The sequence below is a fragment of the Anas acuta genome, chromosome 6 (assembly GCF_963932015.1).
Source record: "Anas acuta chromosome 6, bAnaAcu1.1, whole genome shotgun sequence".
Classification (NCBI taxonomy): Eukaryota; Metazoa; Chordata; class Aves; order Anseriformes; family Anatidae; genus Anas; species Anas acuta.
In genome coordinates, this window is record NC_088984.1 from 10,854,824 (window position 1) to 10,872,815 (window position 17,992).

Below are 17,992 nucleotides of genomic sequence, written 5' to 3' on the forward strand. Positions count from 1 at the left end.
GAAAACCAAAAGTGATCACACCCAGCACATTCTGGAGAAAAAAAAAAAAAAAAAAAAAAAAAAAGCAGGTTGATAAATTACTAATTTCACCACTGGGCACCTTTGCTGTCTGAAAGACTGAAAGAGACAACTGCCTCTGTAATTCCTTGCAGGAATGTGCAGAGGTTTTCTTTGATGAAGGACCTTATAGGGAACTCCATGGCTGCCAACCTTTACTGACACTACACTGCCAGCTCTGTATTTTTTAAGAGATCAACTAGAAACTTTTTACAGTTAACCTCAAAGAAATCTCTTTTAAAACCTGAGAGAAATCAGTGTGAAAAGTATCTTTCAATAAACATAACTCACATTGCTATGATCATGGAGAGGTTCAGTATATGAATATTATGTTACTATACGTATATTCATATTACATTCTGTGGTTTCTAGACCACAGAAGGTTATGAAAGTTTTGTTCCCATGTGCCAATATCTAAAAGAGGAACTGGTTTGTTTATTATTTATGAAAATTTGTACAGAAATTGCTCACAATTTAACCAACCTTTATCTTAACCTCTCCTTAAAATTCATGACCTGTAATTTCACAAGCTGTTTTAAAGAAAGTTTTGGAGCTGCTACCAAAATGAGAAAGCAGCACATGTAAACTAACGTTTACCTACTGCCAATGAGAAAAGTTTAGTTTACATTGAAATTGAGATGTAAGTTATTAAATATTTTCTTCAATAAATGTGTATTTCCTCAGTTAATGTTTAGGAAACAAGAGGAGATGATGAAAAAGACACCAAGAAAGGCAGAGAAACAATGTAGTTATTTTTAGACATCTGAGACCAGCTTCATCTGCTAATAATAATGGCATTATTCCACAGCCCATGAAAACAAGCAGGAAAATGACTGAAGACAAGGCACGTACTGTCACTGTGCTTCAGGTGTCACTGATGTGGTGACCACAAGTGCACTTGGAAGTCAGGGAACAGCAGCCTCTGAAGGATAAGAGGCAGCTGCAATGACGGTAGACAGAATTGTAGAACAAGATAAAACACTGGAAAAACTGAGAGCGTAGGAGGATATTAATGAAATAGGTTTGTTGGTGGGAAGGAATCCCAAGATGATTGCACTAATAGTGTTTAAAAATAAAGTAACTCTGCAAAACAAAACCCAGGATGGTTGTAGTACTGAAAGCTGTATCAAAGCACATTATAGTCAGCATACAGGCATTTCAGAAGCACAAATGAGTACAATATGCATGCTATAAAGTCTGAAGTATCAGGATTTGGACATAAAATACTACCATAAAAGGGAACAGATTGAAAAGTCAAAACACAGTATAAACATGAATTTGGCTACTCAGGGGAAATCAGGTCTGTCACATCAACAAAAGTGGGGAGATGAAAGGGAATTGGAAAGAAATTAAAGGATATGGTTCCATCTGATTTAACAGCTCGCTGCTGCCAGAAGATAAAGGAGCTTTGCCCTCTGCTCTTTCCAGATACCACCTCTTGGTAGCTCTGCACCTCCAGGACCTACTTTAAATCACTACCCTAACAGAAAAATAGCCTAGTATAAAAGATCAGTAAGTCTACAAAGGGTTGTGGAAGGCTTACAAGTGGCAGTCAGCTCACAGAAGAGTAAGGACCAACTTCCTTTTCGCAAGCTCCTACCACAGAGCTCTGCTACTCATGAAACAAATCTAAGACATTCAGTCGTGGAGCCAAGAAACATGAAGAAAAATTGAAGAAACAGATATTGAAGAAAACTGGAGGATAGGAGAGTATCACTACTATAAAATTGTTTCACTGCTCTGTAGTGCAACTTTGTTGAGAGAGCACCAGCAGACTGTTAGTGGGTTACAAGGAGAGGAAGTGGGGAACCAAGAGATTGTGCACTCAATTCTTTTCAAAGCTTCTAAGTGCTGGAGAGAAAAAACTACTTCATGAAGAAACGGAACACTCTGGCTCATGAACACCTGTAAACAGCATGCTTTGCACTGGCACTGCCAACTCTAAGCACCGCCAAACAACGAACACTGCTGGTTCTGTTCTCCCGTTGCCTTGAACCTCAATCAGCAGAGGCATTATCCTAACCTTCTTAACTTGGCTTCTGCAAGTCTATACTATAATGAATCCCTCCTCTCCCTGACATATTGAAGGTTGAAGGCTGTGGCACTCTTGCAGCTAATTAGTGGGGGCTCCCTTCCCAGGCACAAGAGTAGTGCCAAGAACTACACAGAAGCAACTCGAGTACCACATGTTAAACATACTACCGCACCGAACTGATCCACATTTCTGTTTGTGAATAAGTAGTTATACATGACTAAAAAGCTCTATTATAAAAACACCATTGTCATATGAACATATTTAGTAATGGACAACCTGAAAGCACAATCCTGAAGCAAGAAGTAGGGGGAACATTGTTTTTTGTTTTTGTTTTTTGTTGTTTTTTTTTTTTTTTAATATAATTAAGAATAAAACAAACCAACTAACTGAATTTAAATTGTTTCAAACTTTTTTTTTTTTTTTAATTAGCAAGTCTAAATATTACTGCAAGTAAAACCAGAATATTTTTGAAAAGTAACTCAACCTCCTCTCAACTTTTTGGGCCAAAAAAAAAAGGCGTGTAAATAAGATTAATTCAGGGCATAGAAACAACTCTTAATTTCAGCTCAGTAAGACGCTTGTAATGTGGAGCTTCTTTGCACCAGTTCTAGCAATATAATGTTACCACACTGCAAATCTTGTAGAAGAAAAACCCTGAACACGTGCAGACACACACAAACATCACACAAAATGAAGTGCCCCACTAAGCTCGGCTTGCCAGACTTTTTGTTAGCCAGCTTGAAAGTAAATGTAGGTTGTCTATGGCGAGAGAATGCTGCTTCAGCAGTTCAGAATGAATTTCAAGCCTGTTCTCTATTTTATCTTTTGTCAGTGTAATGTATTCAATGCAATAGTGAACTGACAATTTAAATAACTACATTTTAAAACAAACGAAGCATTGATGTTAATGTGTGAAAATGGTCCCAACCCCTGGGAGTCCTGGTTCCCACCATTGTTTACTCTGACAACAGGATATAATTGCTTACTTACTTGGCAGCAAACTTTACCATCTGCTTGCTCGCATGCTGTCCCACAGCCACAAGAGCCTGGATATTAAACTGCTGCTGACGCAGGACTAAGAAACACTGCTTCCCTGAATACAAAGAAAAACAACGCAGGTGTATTAAGGACAAGTTACTCGATAGCTTTGTGAATGAGAAAAATGCTTTACTGTTTTGATATTAAGCTGAGCTCTTAAGGGGGAGACGGGAGGTGGAAGTTTCCCTCTCCCCCTCCCTGTCTAAATAGCTAGATCTAACTACGTTCAGCTCTGCAAGTACACACACCAAACTTGAGATAAATCAAGTAATTCTGACTTACAGAACCTGTGAACAGACACTTTCTTAAAGTACCAATAAGCCTTCCAAGATAAGTAATATTTAGACAGAACAAACTGCAATTCATAACTTTTTGAATATCAAGTGTTCTTCAACTGTAAGAAGAAATTATACTTGTTGCCTCAGTCACAACTGCTTTAAGTATACATTATTTTAAAATAAGTTCTTCTCTTCTAAAATGTACTTCATCACTTCTAAAATTAAAGGCATAGAGCTTATTTGAAAAATGTACTCTGAGAGAAATGGGCTTGATTTTGCACCACAAGGGTCTATACCAACAATGTTCATTCTATAATACACCACACACTCAGAATGAACGGGAACAAAAGGAGTATTGATTCTGATAAATGACAAGAACCTAAAAGACCCAAATAAAAATTCCTGCAAGAGCAATTTATTCATGAACAGCTTAGGGAAAAAGAAGTTAATAGGACGTAATAGTAATTTACAAAGAATATAATGCACTTTGTTGACTTTTAAAATGGATATTTCCAAGTCAACAAAACTCCTGTAATTTGTTCAAGTGACAGTTACAATCATTTCATATTTCTGTTCACATCTCTAATAAATATTCATTATTTAACTTACATTTAAGGAAACACGGTGATTTTAAACGTTTCTTCAGAGAGAGAATACTGACAACAAATACTCACTGTTGCACAATGACAAAATGCATCAATACTTTTTCAGTTCCAAATTCTGACTCATAACATGACATTTCCATTAAAATTGTGAGAATAAGGAGCTAGCTTTGTTAGAGCTACTTCCCAATTACTGCTGCCTTACACTAGAAAACATTCAAAACAACATATATCCAATGTGAACAGTGATACCAAAAAGACAGTTGTGGTTTTCACTTGTGATTATGTAGATTACAATTTGACACATAGCTGCAGATGATTTACATGATATTAGACAATCATGATAGATGTACATCATGACATACAATGTCAGAAATAAAATCAAACACATAAAACAACTAAAATGCTATTAAACATAACAATTACGTGAAATACCTTTATCCTGTGATTGTGATTTCAAAAAAATGCAATAAAAATAACTGCATATTTTCAGGAGAAAAAAAAAAAAGCATACAACTATTTCCATATTCCAGAGGCTGCAATATCTTAAGAAAGCTAATATAGTAAGGATTTACATTTTTCCTACAAGCAAACATTAACCCATAGATTTAAATTAGAAAAGTACAGGCTTCATAAATTAAATACAGCCTTCAGCAATATATATGCCTGTGTTTCAGCAAGTTGACAAACTAATTAAAGTACAATTTTTCCATAGGACATTATGTGCTAAGGGTTTTTTGGACGAGCTAGGCTTATCTCTCATCTTTAACATCTCAATATTTCTTACTTAGTCTTGTATTTGATACAGTATTTCATTGAAAACAGTATTTTTCTCTGGGATCTCAGTCACAAAGAAGTTAAGGAAGTATGATGGAGATTCTGCAACAGAATATTAGGTGTTCAAACAAAAATACACAGCTGAAGACAGCAACAATGTCACTCAACTTGTATAAAGTTAAGGAAAAGCAAGTGAAACAAATGAGGAAACTTGTTTGGCAGTTGTATTTAAACCCAAGACTGTAAGTCTGATCGATATTTGCATTTCAAAAGGACTCAAATCTTGTCATGAGTAATGGTAGTTGTTTCTATGATAAAAGAAAATGGTTTGTAGAATATAATCATTTCTAATCACATGGAAGATAAGTGATGAAACAAACCTCACTGATAGAAATAATTAAAACATTGGAGTTACAAAAATTGTAGTAGGAAACAACTTTTCCCCAAAGAACCTAATGCGTGCAAAATAAAGTACCAAACAGATGAGGCATAACCAAATCTAGTTCACGATTAGATGCCGTTCCAGATCAAGAGACGGGAAAAAAGGAAGCATTAGAGTGTGAAAAAAAATAGGATTATAGGATGCTCTCCATGTGTTTCAAAATCTTTACATGGTATTTCAGTGAAAAGAGTAAGACCAACTTTAATTATTCAACAACAATAAACTATTTTAAGCTTCTATAAAATAAACCAATATTGTGTCCTATACACGAAGACCTAAACAGATAAAGAGTTTCAAAAGAAAATTTGGTTAAAAAAGTTTGATAGTTTATTGGTAGAAACTTTTAGTCACTGAACAAATAAGAATACATCACACAGAATTCCATCAAAATGCAGCACGGAAAACCAAACAGGAATGGATGTCCTTTCTTAGAAATACCAAATGACACGAGACCTTTTGAAAGAAAAGGATGCAAGCAAGAACTTTGCATAAACTGTGAAAATTTGTTTGTCATACAAATTAATATACCGTTAGTTACAGACATCTATCAGCAAAGGAAAAAAACACTTTTTAAAAAATAAAATTTGGTCCACTTGCACTTCATGGTCGTCTTATTTTCAGACATACTATTTTGATGTTTTATAAAAGCTTTGCATCCATAAAACAAAAACAAGTTCCAGCCTTCCATGCCACTGAAGTCCCAGCTGCCTGGCAGAACCCAGACTGATTTCCCAACTGCTGTTCAATGATAAACGCAATCAGTAGCTTAGGCTGGCTTTAAAATAAAGCCAGAAATAACATTTCATCTATGATAAAAAACACAGGGCCTCAAGCACTTTAATTTTAGTGCAACTCACAGAAATTCCCAACACCCCATTCTTTACACATCTTTCAGTTAATTTCCATTGGACTTCATGAGTGGCTCGCTGTATGAGACAGCTGGATTTTGCAGTTGTTCACATTCATTTATTTGGTTTATTGGTCAGAACCAGACAGGGTTAAGTAAAGGCTATGTTGGTTATTTAGAAGTCAAATCCAAGCTTCTAAGAAAAATAAAGCTATTTTTGTGCAAGATTTTCCTGTTTCCTGCAAGATTTTCCTCTCCGTAACGGTAGGAATAGCGCCACAGTGTGTGTGGGAAAGGCTAACATTACTTTTTATTCTTAAACATTTGCTTTTGTTGTAAGATTCTTTCCTCCAAAGCTTAAGTAAACAAGCATACAGTATTCCCTAAGAGCATTCCCTGAACGTCAGAATTGTTCTGTCTTGTCAGTCTAAGAATGGGAACAAGAAGCACAATCAATAAATTGAGAACACTCTGTGTCCATAATCGATTCCTTTGCTTTTATTCTTCAGGTTGCACTAAGAGTTTTGAAAATAGACATTATTATTTCATGAAGAAACACGGTCTCTCCTGAGGTCAAAGGTGAAGGGTGAAAAGCAACAGCTTCCTGGAAGTTAATGTTGCCATGTTACATGTTGTTGTGACTGAAGTAAATGTATGTTTCATATTAGTTATCTTATATAAAATACATCAAGTAATAAACAACAATTCCATTTTGGTTTAGAGGTTTGTGTAAGACATTTGTCTTTAATACAGTAAACACTGTTAGTAATCTGAACTTTTCCTCTACTTACAAAATAAAAAGCCATGAGGATACTCATGTTTGTATACTAACATTTAAATTAGATCATGTCTCCTGCCTGAATAATTCCAAGTTGTAATGACTGAGGTTTTCACAGCTTTTGGGGTTACACAATTTCTGTAACTAGCAAAGAACAACTTCCATGTTATACCATACCACAAAACTACTGAGGAAATCACACAGGTCATCCTAAATGTAAGATTCTAATATACATTAAAACATATGCGATACATATGTATTTACATTGAGCTCCTTATCTTAACTAACAGCATTACAGACAATCATCAGATGACTTTTTTTTTTTTTTTTAAGAAAAAAAAAGAAAATGAATCCCAAAAAAAAGAGAAAATAATCTACACTCTGTGACAATAGTCTGCACTGGATTTTCATCCCTAATTATTTGTATTATTCCCAGTTCTACAACTACTGCTAAGCTTCATTTGTGAAGATAATTTCTTTATGCTCTTTTCTTTCAACTCTTGGGAAGACAACGTATTTGTATCTCACTACAGAGCCGCCAAACATAACTGAAAACAGTACAGTTGTCAGCATCTGATGTCAACTGAAAAGGCCAAAGCCTGTTTAAGTTTGCATATGGCAAACTGATCTCCAGAGAGAACTTCTGATTCTAGTGAAAAAACATGGCTGTCAGACAGCCAACTGTGACAGCCCACACTATGCAGAACCCACAAAAGGATTCTCCTCTACCTTATATCCAAACTGAAATAATTAGATACAGACAACCAAAAGAAAGAAATCTGTAATTTTAATACATATTTTTGTTTCCTATCAAAGAAAAGGTACAGTAAAACTATTCATACGCAGCAGAATAAATACGGCTGGCCTGACAACTGACGTATTTAAAGTATTTTTTTTTCCACAGAGCCTTTAAATTGGTTCATCTCAACACCCCCAAAGAGCTCCCCCAAAGCAGAATGACCATAATTTTTTACAATTATTATTTACAGTTGTCCACACAGTATTTTGTAATGTGATAAAAACAAAAATTACTTTTACAACAGTGTAATAATAATACCTGATTTTCTGCTCAGCTGAAAATGAAATGTCCTCTTCACCTTTCAGGAGAAGAGGAGTGGAAAATAGAGTAAGCCAATTGAAGTGCACACTGAGTAACCAAGTGGCAAAGTTTTCTTATATGCAAGACATAATTAACAAATAGTATTTGCTTTGCTTCCTTTTACTGAAAAATCATGAAACCAAAATAAATGTCCAGTTTATATCAACAAAATGAGAAAATAAAAATCAGATCCCTGAAGGCATCTCACCTTTAGCTCTGCTCGTATGAATTCTGCCACGAACCCAAACCACCTCATCAGCCTTCTCCTCTGTCAAGTCTTTTATTCGAACCAAAACTCGATCTGCATTACAGAAAAATAACACATTTTAGAATTGTTTTTTGGAAGGAAAACATTTTTCATTTAAACTCCAGATACATTTTCTATCACTGCTAAAATTTACAATAAATCCAAAATACTATTTTGTGTACCTACAGCATAATAGAAGTTTGTACTGAAAACACACAGGATCCTGTTTCGTTTCTCTGTGAATAACACTTAATCAAGGAGTTTTAAATTGTCTCAAGCTTAACGTTTGACTTAACACAGCAGGGTCAGACTCCCCTAAAACAAAAGCAAGACTTATTGTAGTTTGTGGATGGCAAACCCAGAATGACTACATTATTTTGGTAGGACTTCACTCTGCTGCACGGCAAACCTGGACTTACAAGCCTGGATTTCTGCTCACTAAGGGATCCCTGCCTTGCTCCACCATACAAGATGGACACTGGTATGTTGAACGTATGGCTCAAAGGAGATATTGCTGTCCTCTTTCTATACATTAGCAGGGTGAATATCGCTGTAAAATAATCATTATTTTAAATAAAATGAATCTACAAACAAATGTGCACTAAAAATTAAAGGAATATTCAATGCAGGGTTAATAAAGGGTAGAATTTGGGTAATAAAAAAAGTTAAAGAAAAATATTTCTAAACAAATCAGGACTTTATAGTTTGTATGCAATTAAAACTACTGATTATACAAGATCTTTTTCATGGGAAATACACAACAAATTCCCTCTCTCATCACAGACTTCTCCCATGTTGCAAAACATTAAATTCACCAAGACTCTTCAACTAGTCTAAGACTAAGGCTTCTCTTCCCAACAGAACCTTTTCAAAGTTTGTCTAACACAGCTTACCATCTGCCATTCTGGACTCCTTCCTTCTGTCCCTGAATATTAGTCACAGCTTGCCCTGAAATCCTATTATTCTGCACTGGACTGGTATTCTGAACTCTGCAAATATGAAAGGGGGTGGTAGTGTTTAAATGTTTTGTATGCCCTTGTGCTCAGGGTAACATTTTTTTCTTCATAGACGCGCATCAAAGTAAGAACAGAATGAAAGTGCATATAGAAACATGATACAAAATTGGCTTGAATACATTTGTAAGTGTGTGCATGTGCACCTGCACTAGGGAAGGGAGAAAGGGGAGTAAAGATGTTATTGCTTGCCAGCAACCCCTGTTGTTCAAACCTCATCAGTACTATAGGAAACAAGCAACCAGCATAAACTATAAGCTTTAGTACTTCTAAGAGTTTGGTATTTAAGAGTTTTACAGTTAAAATGACCTCAGTCAACTTAAAACTGTATTACTAGAAACCCAAAATATTTTCCAGGCACAATTATAAAGACAAAATGAGGTGTTACTCGTTTTATGGATCCTTAGTGTTTCAAGAACATTACATAAATATTTCTTTAAAATCTTTTTGATACATAATGGTCCGTATTTCACCAAGATGAAATGACACCTTTAGTGCAAAATATATATATATATATACATTATATATATACACACACATATAATTACTAAAAACTATTTCAACTTCCATAAAGAGGGTAACAAAACAATATCCAAAAACAGGCACAATTAAGTGATTTTTTCAGCAGTAGACACAGCAACTTTCCCATCACTGTTTCCATATATGCCCCAAATCCACTCTTCTTTCATCTTGCTTCTAAAATGCTGGTAGTTCACAGTGGTCTCAATGCTTGTTAGTTCATGGCAATGTCTATGCTTGTTAGCATAAGCAATCATTTATCTTTGTCACTCATTTTCTCTTGTCCAGCCAACATATTGTAGCTCCTATTTTCCTTCTGTATTCTCACCTATCATTTCACATGGAATTCCTTTCAGTTCATTTCTATCTTTTCCATGATAAAAATGAAGCTTCTTGTTCTCACCTTTGCAGTTCTCCCACCATACTCTCCAGCCTACCATCTATTTGTTTTTTCGCAAATGCAAGCTATACTTACATTTTGTTTTCTTGCCTCTTCTTGCTGCATAAACACTTACAGATAATATTGCAAAAATAAAAGACATTTCAGATTGTGCTACAGTTGCAGCAAAGACAAGGGATACAGATTAAAGATCAGACAAAACACTCCTTAATTAAGTCTGAATTTACATGGCCAGCACCCATTCAATGTACATGTTATTTTACCTTCATTGCTATTTAAAATTGTATTTAAGGAGAACCTGATTCTATTTTTTTTATTTCGTTTCCTTCATGTATAGCACAACCTCTTCTTTTCAACATACTAAATAAGGATTATCATTCTTGCAGAGCTCTACCATTTTTTAAGCATGGGAGGAGAGAATAAAAATCCAAAAAGCTATATGGGTCGTATAAGTCAAAATCACTTTTACATACCCTTTCTTCTAGGTTTGTCTAACTTACATCACTGAATTTTGAAAGGGCAATAAATATTTCTGGTATCGCTGTGAAGTGCCATCATTACAATGTTGGATAAATTTGAAAAAACGAAGAAAGTGGAAGTTTAATAATAATAAACTAAAAGCCAAAAGCAGTTTAAGATGAAAGCAGCTTCCAGAGAGAGGAGGTGAAACCAACAGGTCTGAACAGACAAAAAGGGAAAGGCAAATGGAGTTTACTAGTAATCATAGCCGCGAGCTGGCAGGAAGGACTGTAAAGACATGAAGTAATGGGAGGTAAGCACACCACACAGGCAGGGCAGCCAACACTAGCACAAAAAAAGACTGAGGTGGGCCAAGTATGAAGGCACAGGTGTGGGTGTGTGAATACAGTGGAGTAGGGCAGAATATCTCTGCATAAACTTTGTGATCAAATGAAAGACCTTTTATTTTGCCTGGAGAAGAACTAGAATCTCTGAGTGCAGTGAAATGACAATAAGCTCTTCCCTTGGAGAAAATAATTTGCTCCAATCCACCTAAACATTTTAGCTTCCCATGTCCAGCCAGTGTCCTCAGCTCAGTGCAGCTACTACATCAAGCCTAAAACCAACCGTACCACAGGCATCAAACTGAGCTCCGGCCCACACCTGTGCTCTTGGCTCGAGTTCCCAGACCGTACGCCAATCTGCACACACCACCCAGACCTCATTATTCTGACTTAGACATGGCACCTATCCACATGGACTTGAGAAAGAAATTAAATACTGCACAAACAGATGGAAAACCCGCATTCATGGCACCCCATGCCCCATGCAGTAGTTCCTTCAAGACAGTCAATGCGACCAGAATACTTCAGAGAAAAGCATATGTGTGCTACTGATGTTGAATGATGACTACACGCTCCCATGAGTCCTTTGATAAGAGCTTTCCCTGGCAGGAACTTCTTTTAATTGAAAGTGCATCAATCTACAGGAAGGCATTGGGCTGATCTTGAGATCTTTTATTACAGACATTTTGTTTTTTATTGTTACCCAATTTGGTGTTCTGGGTAGCAGCTTTCTAACGAATAGAACAGCAGGAGTGGATGTAGGGTTTATTTTATGTCCGATGGAAACCCTACTAAATCTTGTCCATGCATTGGCTGAGACTTTTTTTTAAATGATTGAGGGGACAACAACCCAACCTACAGCACTCTGCCCTTTTCACATCATTTCCCATAGCTTTTACCATTTGCCTTCTCAACATATTTTTTCTCCAGAGTATTTTTGAGTGTTTCTTTTGAGTATGAGACAGCTGGCAGGGTAGACTTCCTCCAAGACAGTAGGACTCGATCCGCCATCCAAGCCTGCAGCTGGGGCTCCCACAGAGCTGTTGATAGAGGGTGTGAAACTGGCACAGGGGACAAAGCCTGCACAAGCTCTGCTGAGCCAAACGCCATCGCAGAGAGTGCAGGGTGAGGAGCTCCAACTGCGTGATCCTTCAGCCTACAGTCAGCAGTGCAGTTTAACTAGTCAGCTGCTACCTCTGAGAAGGTGGCTTTTTCTTGTCATTACACCCTTTGAGTTATGGCTGCACAGCATGCAAGGCTGGATGGCTGTGCTGCTGCCTCTTCCAGCACTCATCACACCCCCAGCCAGCTTCTTTTACTTTGTTAAGCTGGCTAAACAACTTGATATTGTTCACAATTAAACATGTTGAAATGGAGCACAAGACCAGTGCAGCCAGCAGCTGGGCTGGCTAACATCGTGACAAAACTTCAACTTTAGTCCTGTTTCTTTGGCAGCTAATGCATATTTTATTCAATAATGACTGTAGATACCGTCTCTGGTGATTTTCTTGTCCTGACATTTTTTTTGCATAATGTTCCCCTTCAGTTGTTTGCAAACTATGATTGTTTTTGTGGCCGCTCCTCTTCCCTACATTCTGCGTTTCCTTTCCTAAGGGAAGTCAACCCAAACAACCATCCAGAGGAGAGAAAAGTTACCTAGTCAGAGAAGATGTACTTTTTTTTTTTTTTCATTCCACTATGAAAAAGTTACAAGTAGCCAGTCTGTTACCTTCCCTCATTCCTGTTTCATAAACTAAATAATGTGAAGATTGATATTTCTTGGGATGCTGATCTGGGACACTGTTCTCTAGCTGAAATGTCTTCCTGAATCCCAATTCTGTACCAGTACGAAATGAGGATTTCTGAGTACACAGCAGTGTGAACAACAATAAGAACTATAAATATTTATATATCCTACTCAGAGAGAGCTGTTGCAGCAAAACATAGCAGAACTTACTCAAAAAAGACCCCAACCACCCGACACCTCAGGAGTTGGTATATTAGAAATAACAATAATTGAATACAAGGAAGTCAAACTTGCAGTGACAAACCGTAAAAAACTGACAGGCAGCACAGGGCAAGGTCCAGGCGAGTGCAAAGATTGTAATTCCATAATCTCCCTGGACCCTGCTCTGATATCCAACTATTATCGCGATTTTCTTTTCTTCTGTCCAATCAGATTTTCTTCTGTTCCAATTTATGTCCATGACCTCCTGTCTGATTGCCACACACTTTCAAGAGTCTGGCTTTATCTTCTCTATACCCCCCCATAAAGTAACCTTAGATAGTGACAAGATCATCCCTCAGCTGCTTCTCCTCCATGCTGCACAAGCCCATTTCCATCAGCCCCTCCTCGGGGATCCTGTGCTCCTTCCCCTGCCCAGGCTGTCAGGGCTCCATCAGACTGGCTCCACAAATCAGTGTCTTCCTTGCACTGGAGAGCTCAAACCTGGACACAGCACTTCAAATGCAGTCTCACAAGCACCAAAGATATTCAGATAAAGAAGAGCAGCAGAATCTGAATGAAAAAGTTTGGTAAATGATTTTTCAAACAAGTACTGAAAATATGCAGTACGTAACTTGCCCTCTTTGGCCTTTTTCAATTATTTTTTTTTGTTTTTAAACTGACCTGGTTTCTCCTGGGATTGTATCATTGATGACACTCCATATCTTTCCTTGGCATAATCCTAAAAAGGAGGTGAAAATATATATCAAAGAAGTACACACAAAATGACAAATAAAATCATTAGTTAACTGAGATAATATAGAACAATTAGCTGTAACACTGAAGTGAAAAAAGTGTGTTTCAGACTGACAGATGCACAAGCAAAATAATTGTGCCCTGTGAAAGAAAAAAATTCAACACCACACACGATAGGATCACTCTGCTACACAGAAGTTAGTATAAATGCCTCTACAAAGAGTTCACTCCTGAAAATATATTTAATTCCCACAGAAGTAGATCCATTGCTAACTATTTCCTTCCAAAATTCAGGTCCCCTGAGAAAAACAAGACTGTATGCCAGTATGGCAGCCAAAGCAAGCCTGACTAACAAAATCTGTTAGGTAAGGCATGGGGATGGGGCCTTTTCTTTAAAACAATGACACTTCTACGTAGTTTCCCAACTAAGCCCATTCATTTACAAACAAGAAATAAAATTTGTTTTATATTATTACACTGAGCAAATGAATGAGGTCACACTAAACACTTTAGATGGGGGGGTCCTGGTTTCTCAACTTTTGAGGAATCGTGGCCAACATACCAAATTTTACAGAAGCCACCTGTAGTGAGAACTCATTGCTGATGCACACTTGGCCTTTCCAAAGAAAGCCAGTGTGACATGACGTTACAACAAAATGAACTGCTGCTCGTTATGGCCACGTTTTTCCTCCCCGAACAAACCCTGGCCTACAACACTCCAGCAGGGCTCTGAGGCGTTCAAGCACAAGCCCCAGCCTCCAGCCGGGCCGGCAGGAGCCAGCTGTGCCCCTGCTGAAGCAGCCTGGCGCCGAGCTGGCCCGGGTACTTGGCAGGGCCCGGGATGGGGCAGGGGCAGGGGCCTCCTTCAGCGCCCCCCACCCCAAAAACCCCTCAGGGGACGCTGCCGCCTCGCTGCCACCTCCCCACACCCCCCCCCTAGGCCGGCCCCGCGCTAGGCCGGGCGCTCTCCTTTCCCCCTTTCGGGGCCCAGCAGCTCCGGCAAAGCAGCCACAGCGCCTCCCGTCCCCTCCTCGCTCCCTCCCGGCGGAGACCCACATCGGCCGCCGGCTGCTCCCCGTTCTCCGGGCGGCGATCGCGCTCCGGGCCCTGCCCGCGGCCGGCGGCGCTCGGCATCCTGCGGCCCCTCACGGTCCCTCACGGCCAACTCTCGCGAGATCTCCGCCAGCCCGTGCTACCGGCGCAACTCTCGCGAGACTTGAGCTTGGCGGCTCGGAGGGCGGGACCGCTCGCCTCAGAGCTGCCCGCGGGCAGCAGGGGCAGGGGGTGGGCGACGCCTCAGCGCCCCTGTGGGGGCGCCCCATTTTTCCGCAGAACGCCCCATTTTTCTGCGAAACGCCCCATTTTGGTTGCTGCTGGCCCCACAGGGCTTGTCCTACCTCACGACCCAGCCCGTTGTCACTTGGGGGTGACGCGTGGCGCTGAGATGCTGTGGCATGCAGCCTGGTGCCAGCAGGCTGGTGCCAACCAATGCGTGATTTTGGTGTCTCATAAATAAAATTGAGTCACCAGTGCCTGCCCCGAGTTTCCTCTCTTCCTCTGAATCCTGCAGTTTATTATTAGCTAGCTAAAACCCAAAAGTAGCCCTGGTAATTTGGGGAGAATGAGCATTAGAGAAAATCCAGGTGTTTCCCTCCAGCTGGGTGCCTAAATCAATGCGGTAGTATTGAGGCTGGGCCTTGCTGCAGGTGGCAACTTTCAAATACCCAAAATCAAAGTTGCGAGCAGCTGTTGAGTCCTGTGGCCACAGTTTGTTTATTTTATGCAGGACAAGAAGAGGGAGTTAGCTGTCCTGATTTAAATTGCAGTTTTGAGTTCTCACATTTGACTAACTAATCCCTCTTGCGGTATCGATTAGAGTTCTTCATTTCCTGTCCTACAGTTGTTTATTTTACAGCATTTTGTTCTGCATTAGTTCAGCGTCTTTTCTGGTGGGAATCCCCTTGCAAAGTTCCCCTTCTGCCTCTGTCTCACAGAATTACGCACTTCACCACCAAAAGACCACACAGCTTTCACAAAATCCTCTCTTCTCATGTGAAACGCTGTTTCAAGCTATTAAGATCCAGTAACAGAAAGGACAAATCAGGGTTTTCATACCTTTTTACCAAGAGACACAAAGTTCTGGTGGTAGGGTATCGAGTACTCTATTTAACAGTAATGTAACGGTAATAAACCACGTGGATTTCTTGCAGCACGCCAGTTGTGTCTTTTTTGTTACCTGTCGCCTAGATCACAAGGCTGAAGAGAGCCGCTGCTGAATCTTAACTAACAGGCAGATGCAAATCTGGTGCCTCACCGCTGAGCAGGCAGTACCATCTGCGTGACCGAGCGCTCTGTGATTCTCAGCATTTCATTGGCTTTGCTGCAAAATTCAATAAAAACAAACCAACCCTGTAAGCCTTGTTTTTATGCTGGGAGCCTTCCAGTAGAGAAGAGCATAATGAGTATTTCCTCTGTGGGCAACTAACCTGAAGGTGGTTCTGAAGGAAAATCCCCTTTTAACATAATGGGGGTGTTAACTGAAGATGAAATATGGCCGCTCAGGGGGCACTCTAGTTAATTACTCCATTGCCAAATTACCAGGAACATTTTCCAGAATTCATCCTCTCAGGCCATTTGTCTGGAATACCTTTGCCTTGCAGTGGCAGAAACAGGTTTTTAGAACAAAACTCTACAAGAGACTGAAAACAGACAAATAAAACAATTGAAGAAAAGTTTCACTGACAACAGTTACTTCATATTTGGTTAAAACCCGCACAATTCTGAAGTAATCTGGGTCTGCAGCAGAAATGCCTGTTGCCACATCCATCTCACCGGACTTGTTATGACTCTTCTGTGAAGAGCACAAAATGCTGCGTGAGGATGCTGCAGCTCATCTGCTGCACCTCCTGTCTCGCTGCAGCGCTACCACCAACTGCTTAATTGGGGCAGTACCTGCAGCCAGCCGAGGAGTGGAAAGTGAGAGGAAAAAGCCGCTGCTGGGCCCAGGGGGAGGTGGAGGGCTGGGAGCTGGGAGCCCGGCGGCCGCCAGCAGCATCCCGGGGGCCTCGGCGAGGATTTCCAAATGGAGGTGACATCAGCCACAGCCAATCCTGCGGCCCCGGGGGTGCAGCTGGATGGGAGCCACAGTCCACTTAGGTAACAAGACATGACATACCATGTGCTAATGCTAAATAATTTATCCCTCAGGCATACAGTGAATTGCACAGCCAAGCTGAGGCCTGGTCAACAGTTTGTAGTTTAAATTAAAGCTGCCTTTTCTGTCTTAAAGGGAGAGAGAAGCTTGTCAAGTGTTGGGATCAATGGTGAGATGCAGAAATACTCCTTCTTCTCCTCCTCCTCCTCCTCCTCCTTCCCCTCCTCCTCCTCTCCTCTCTTCTCCATCACTATAAATACTGATATTTGATATATCCTTGAAACTTAGGCATTAGCACCTGCAGTATCCTAAACTGAAGCTACTGGTCATATGTACATGTATATCCATCTTAAAAACATTACATAGGTGTTTCCATAGCAGAGTCACTAATGCCTCTCTCTAGGAATCCAGTGGCATTTGTCTCTGTGTAGGCTGAAGATCACCCTCTGTACTGGATGGTTTGAGCTAGCAGTGAACAGAGGCTGGATGTGATGTTAACCACAGCATTTCTTTGCCTGCTGGTGGCTGCTGGCACTTGTAGTGTAGTCTTTCCAGCTCAATGATCCAGCTAAGCAGGGCCTAACCTTTGACATATTTCTGTTAAAATATAGTGCTGCTTTTTCTTAAGGGCTGGGTACCGCATCACGCTAAACTGAAGCCATGAGGAGTTGGAGGTAGACAGCACCTTCCACTGTCTATGCTTATGTAGCACTTCACAAAAATGATTGCTCAAATATTCTTTAATCTTCCAGTTTAGTGTTTATCAAGAAATGGATGGTTAAATATACACTGTGTTGATGGGAAGGAGATAGGAATTGCATTTAAGTTATTTTAGCATATGAAATTAAAAGGGCTTCTGGCTTATGGAATAAGTGAGATTATATTTACCTAGACTACATATTTGGCTAGATAAAACCTGGAGAGTTAAAAGGAGCATGTGGAAAAAAATACAAACCAAATTGGTAGAGTCTCTGAAAGGTCTTCAGGGAATTCAGCTTTACTGCCACAATAGTACACTTTCTAGTATGCAATTACTCGTTGTCATGGAAAGGGATTTTGAAGATTTCTCTTCTTCTGGATGCTGCAAAGCATACTTAATTTAAGTAAGAGGTCACATTTGATTTTTTCCTTTCCATATTAATTTATATATTTAGGTTCTTGTGTAAACCTCATCAGTCCATTAGCCAAGTTCCTCTTAGATA

General features: G+C 39.5%; 1 protein-coding gene across 1 annotated transcript in view; it reads right to left on the reverse strand.

The window, feature by feature from the left end:
• The window catches only part of DARS1 (aspartyl-tRNA synthetase 1), a 39,612-nt gene extending 24,764 nt beyond the window's left edge, over positions 1-14,848 (reverse strand). Inside the window, exons 1-4 of the mRNA XM_068687378.1 lie at positions 14,693-14,848; positions 13,565-13,622; positions 8,162-8,254; positions 3,083-3,185 (exon numbers count right to left, since the gene is read on the reverse strand). Coding sequence (XP_068543479.1) covers positions 3,083-3,185; positions 8,162-8,254; positions 13,565-13,622; positions 14,693-14,770 — 332 coding nt within the window. The 5' untranslated portion in view covers positions 14,771-14,848. The remainder of the gene's footprint in view (positions 1-3,082; positions 3,186-8,161; positions 8,255-13,564; positions 13,623-14,692) is intronic.
• Between the last annotated feature and the right edge of the window lie 3,144 nt (positions 14,849-17,992).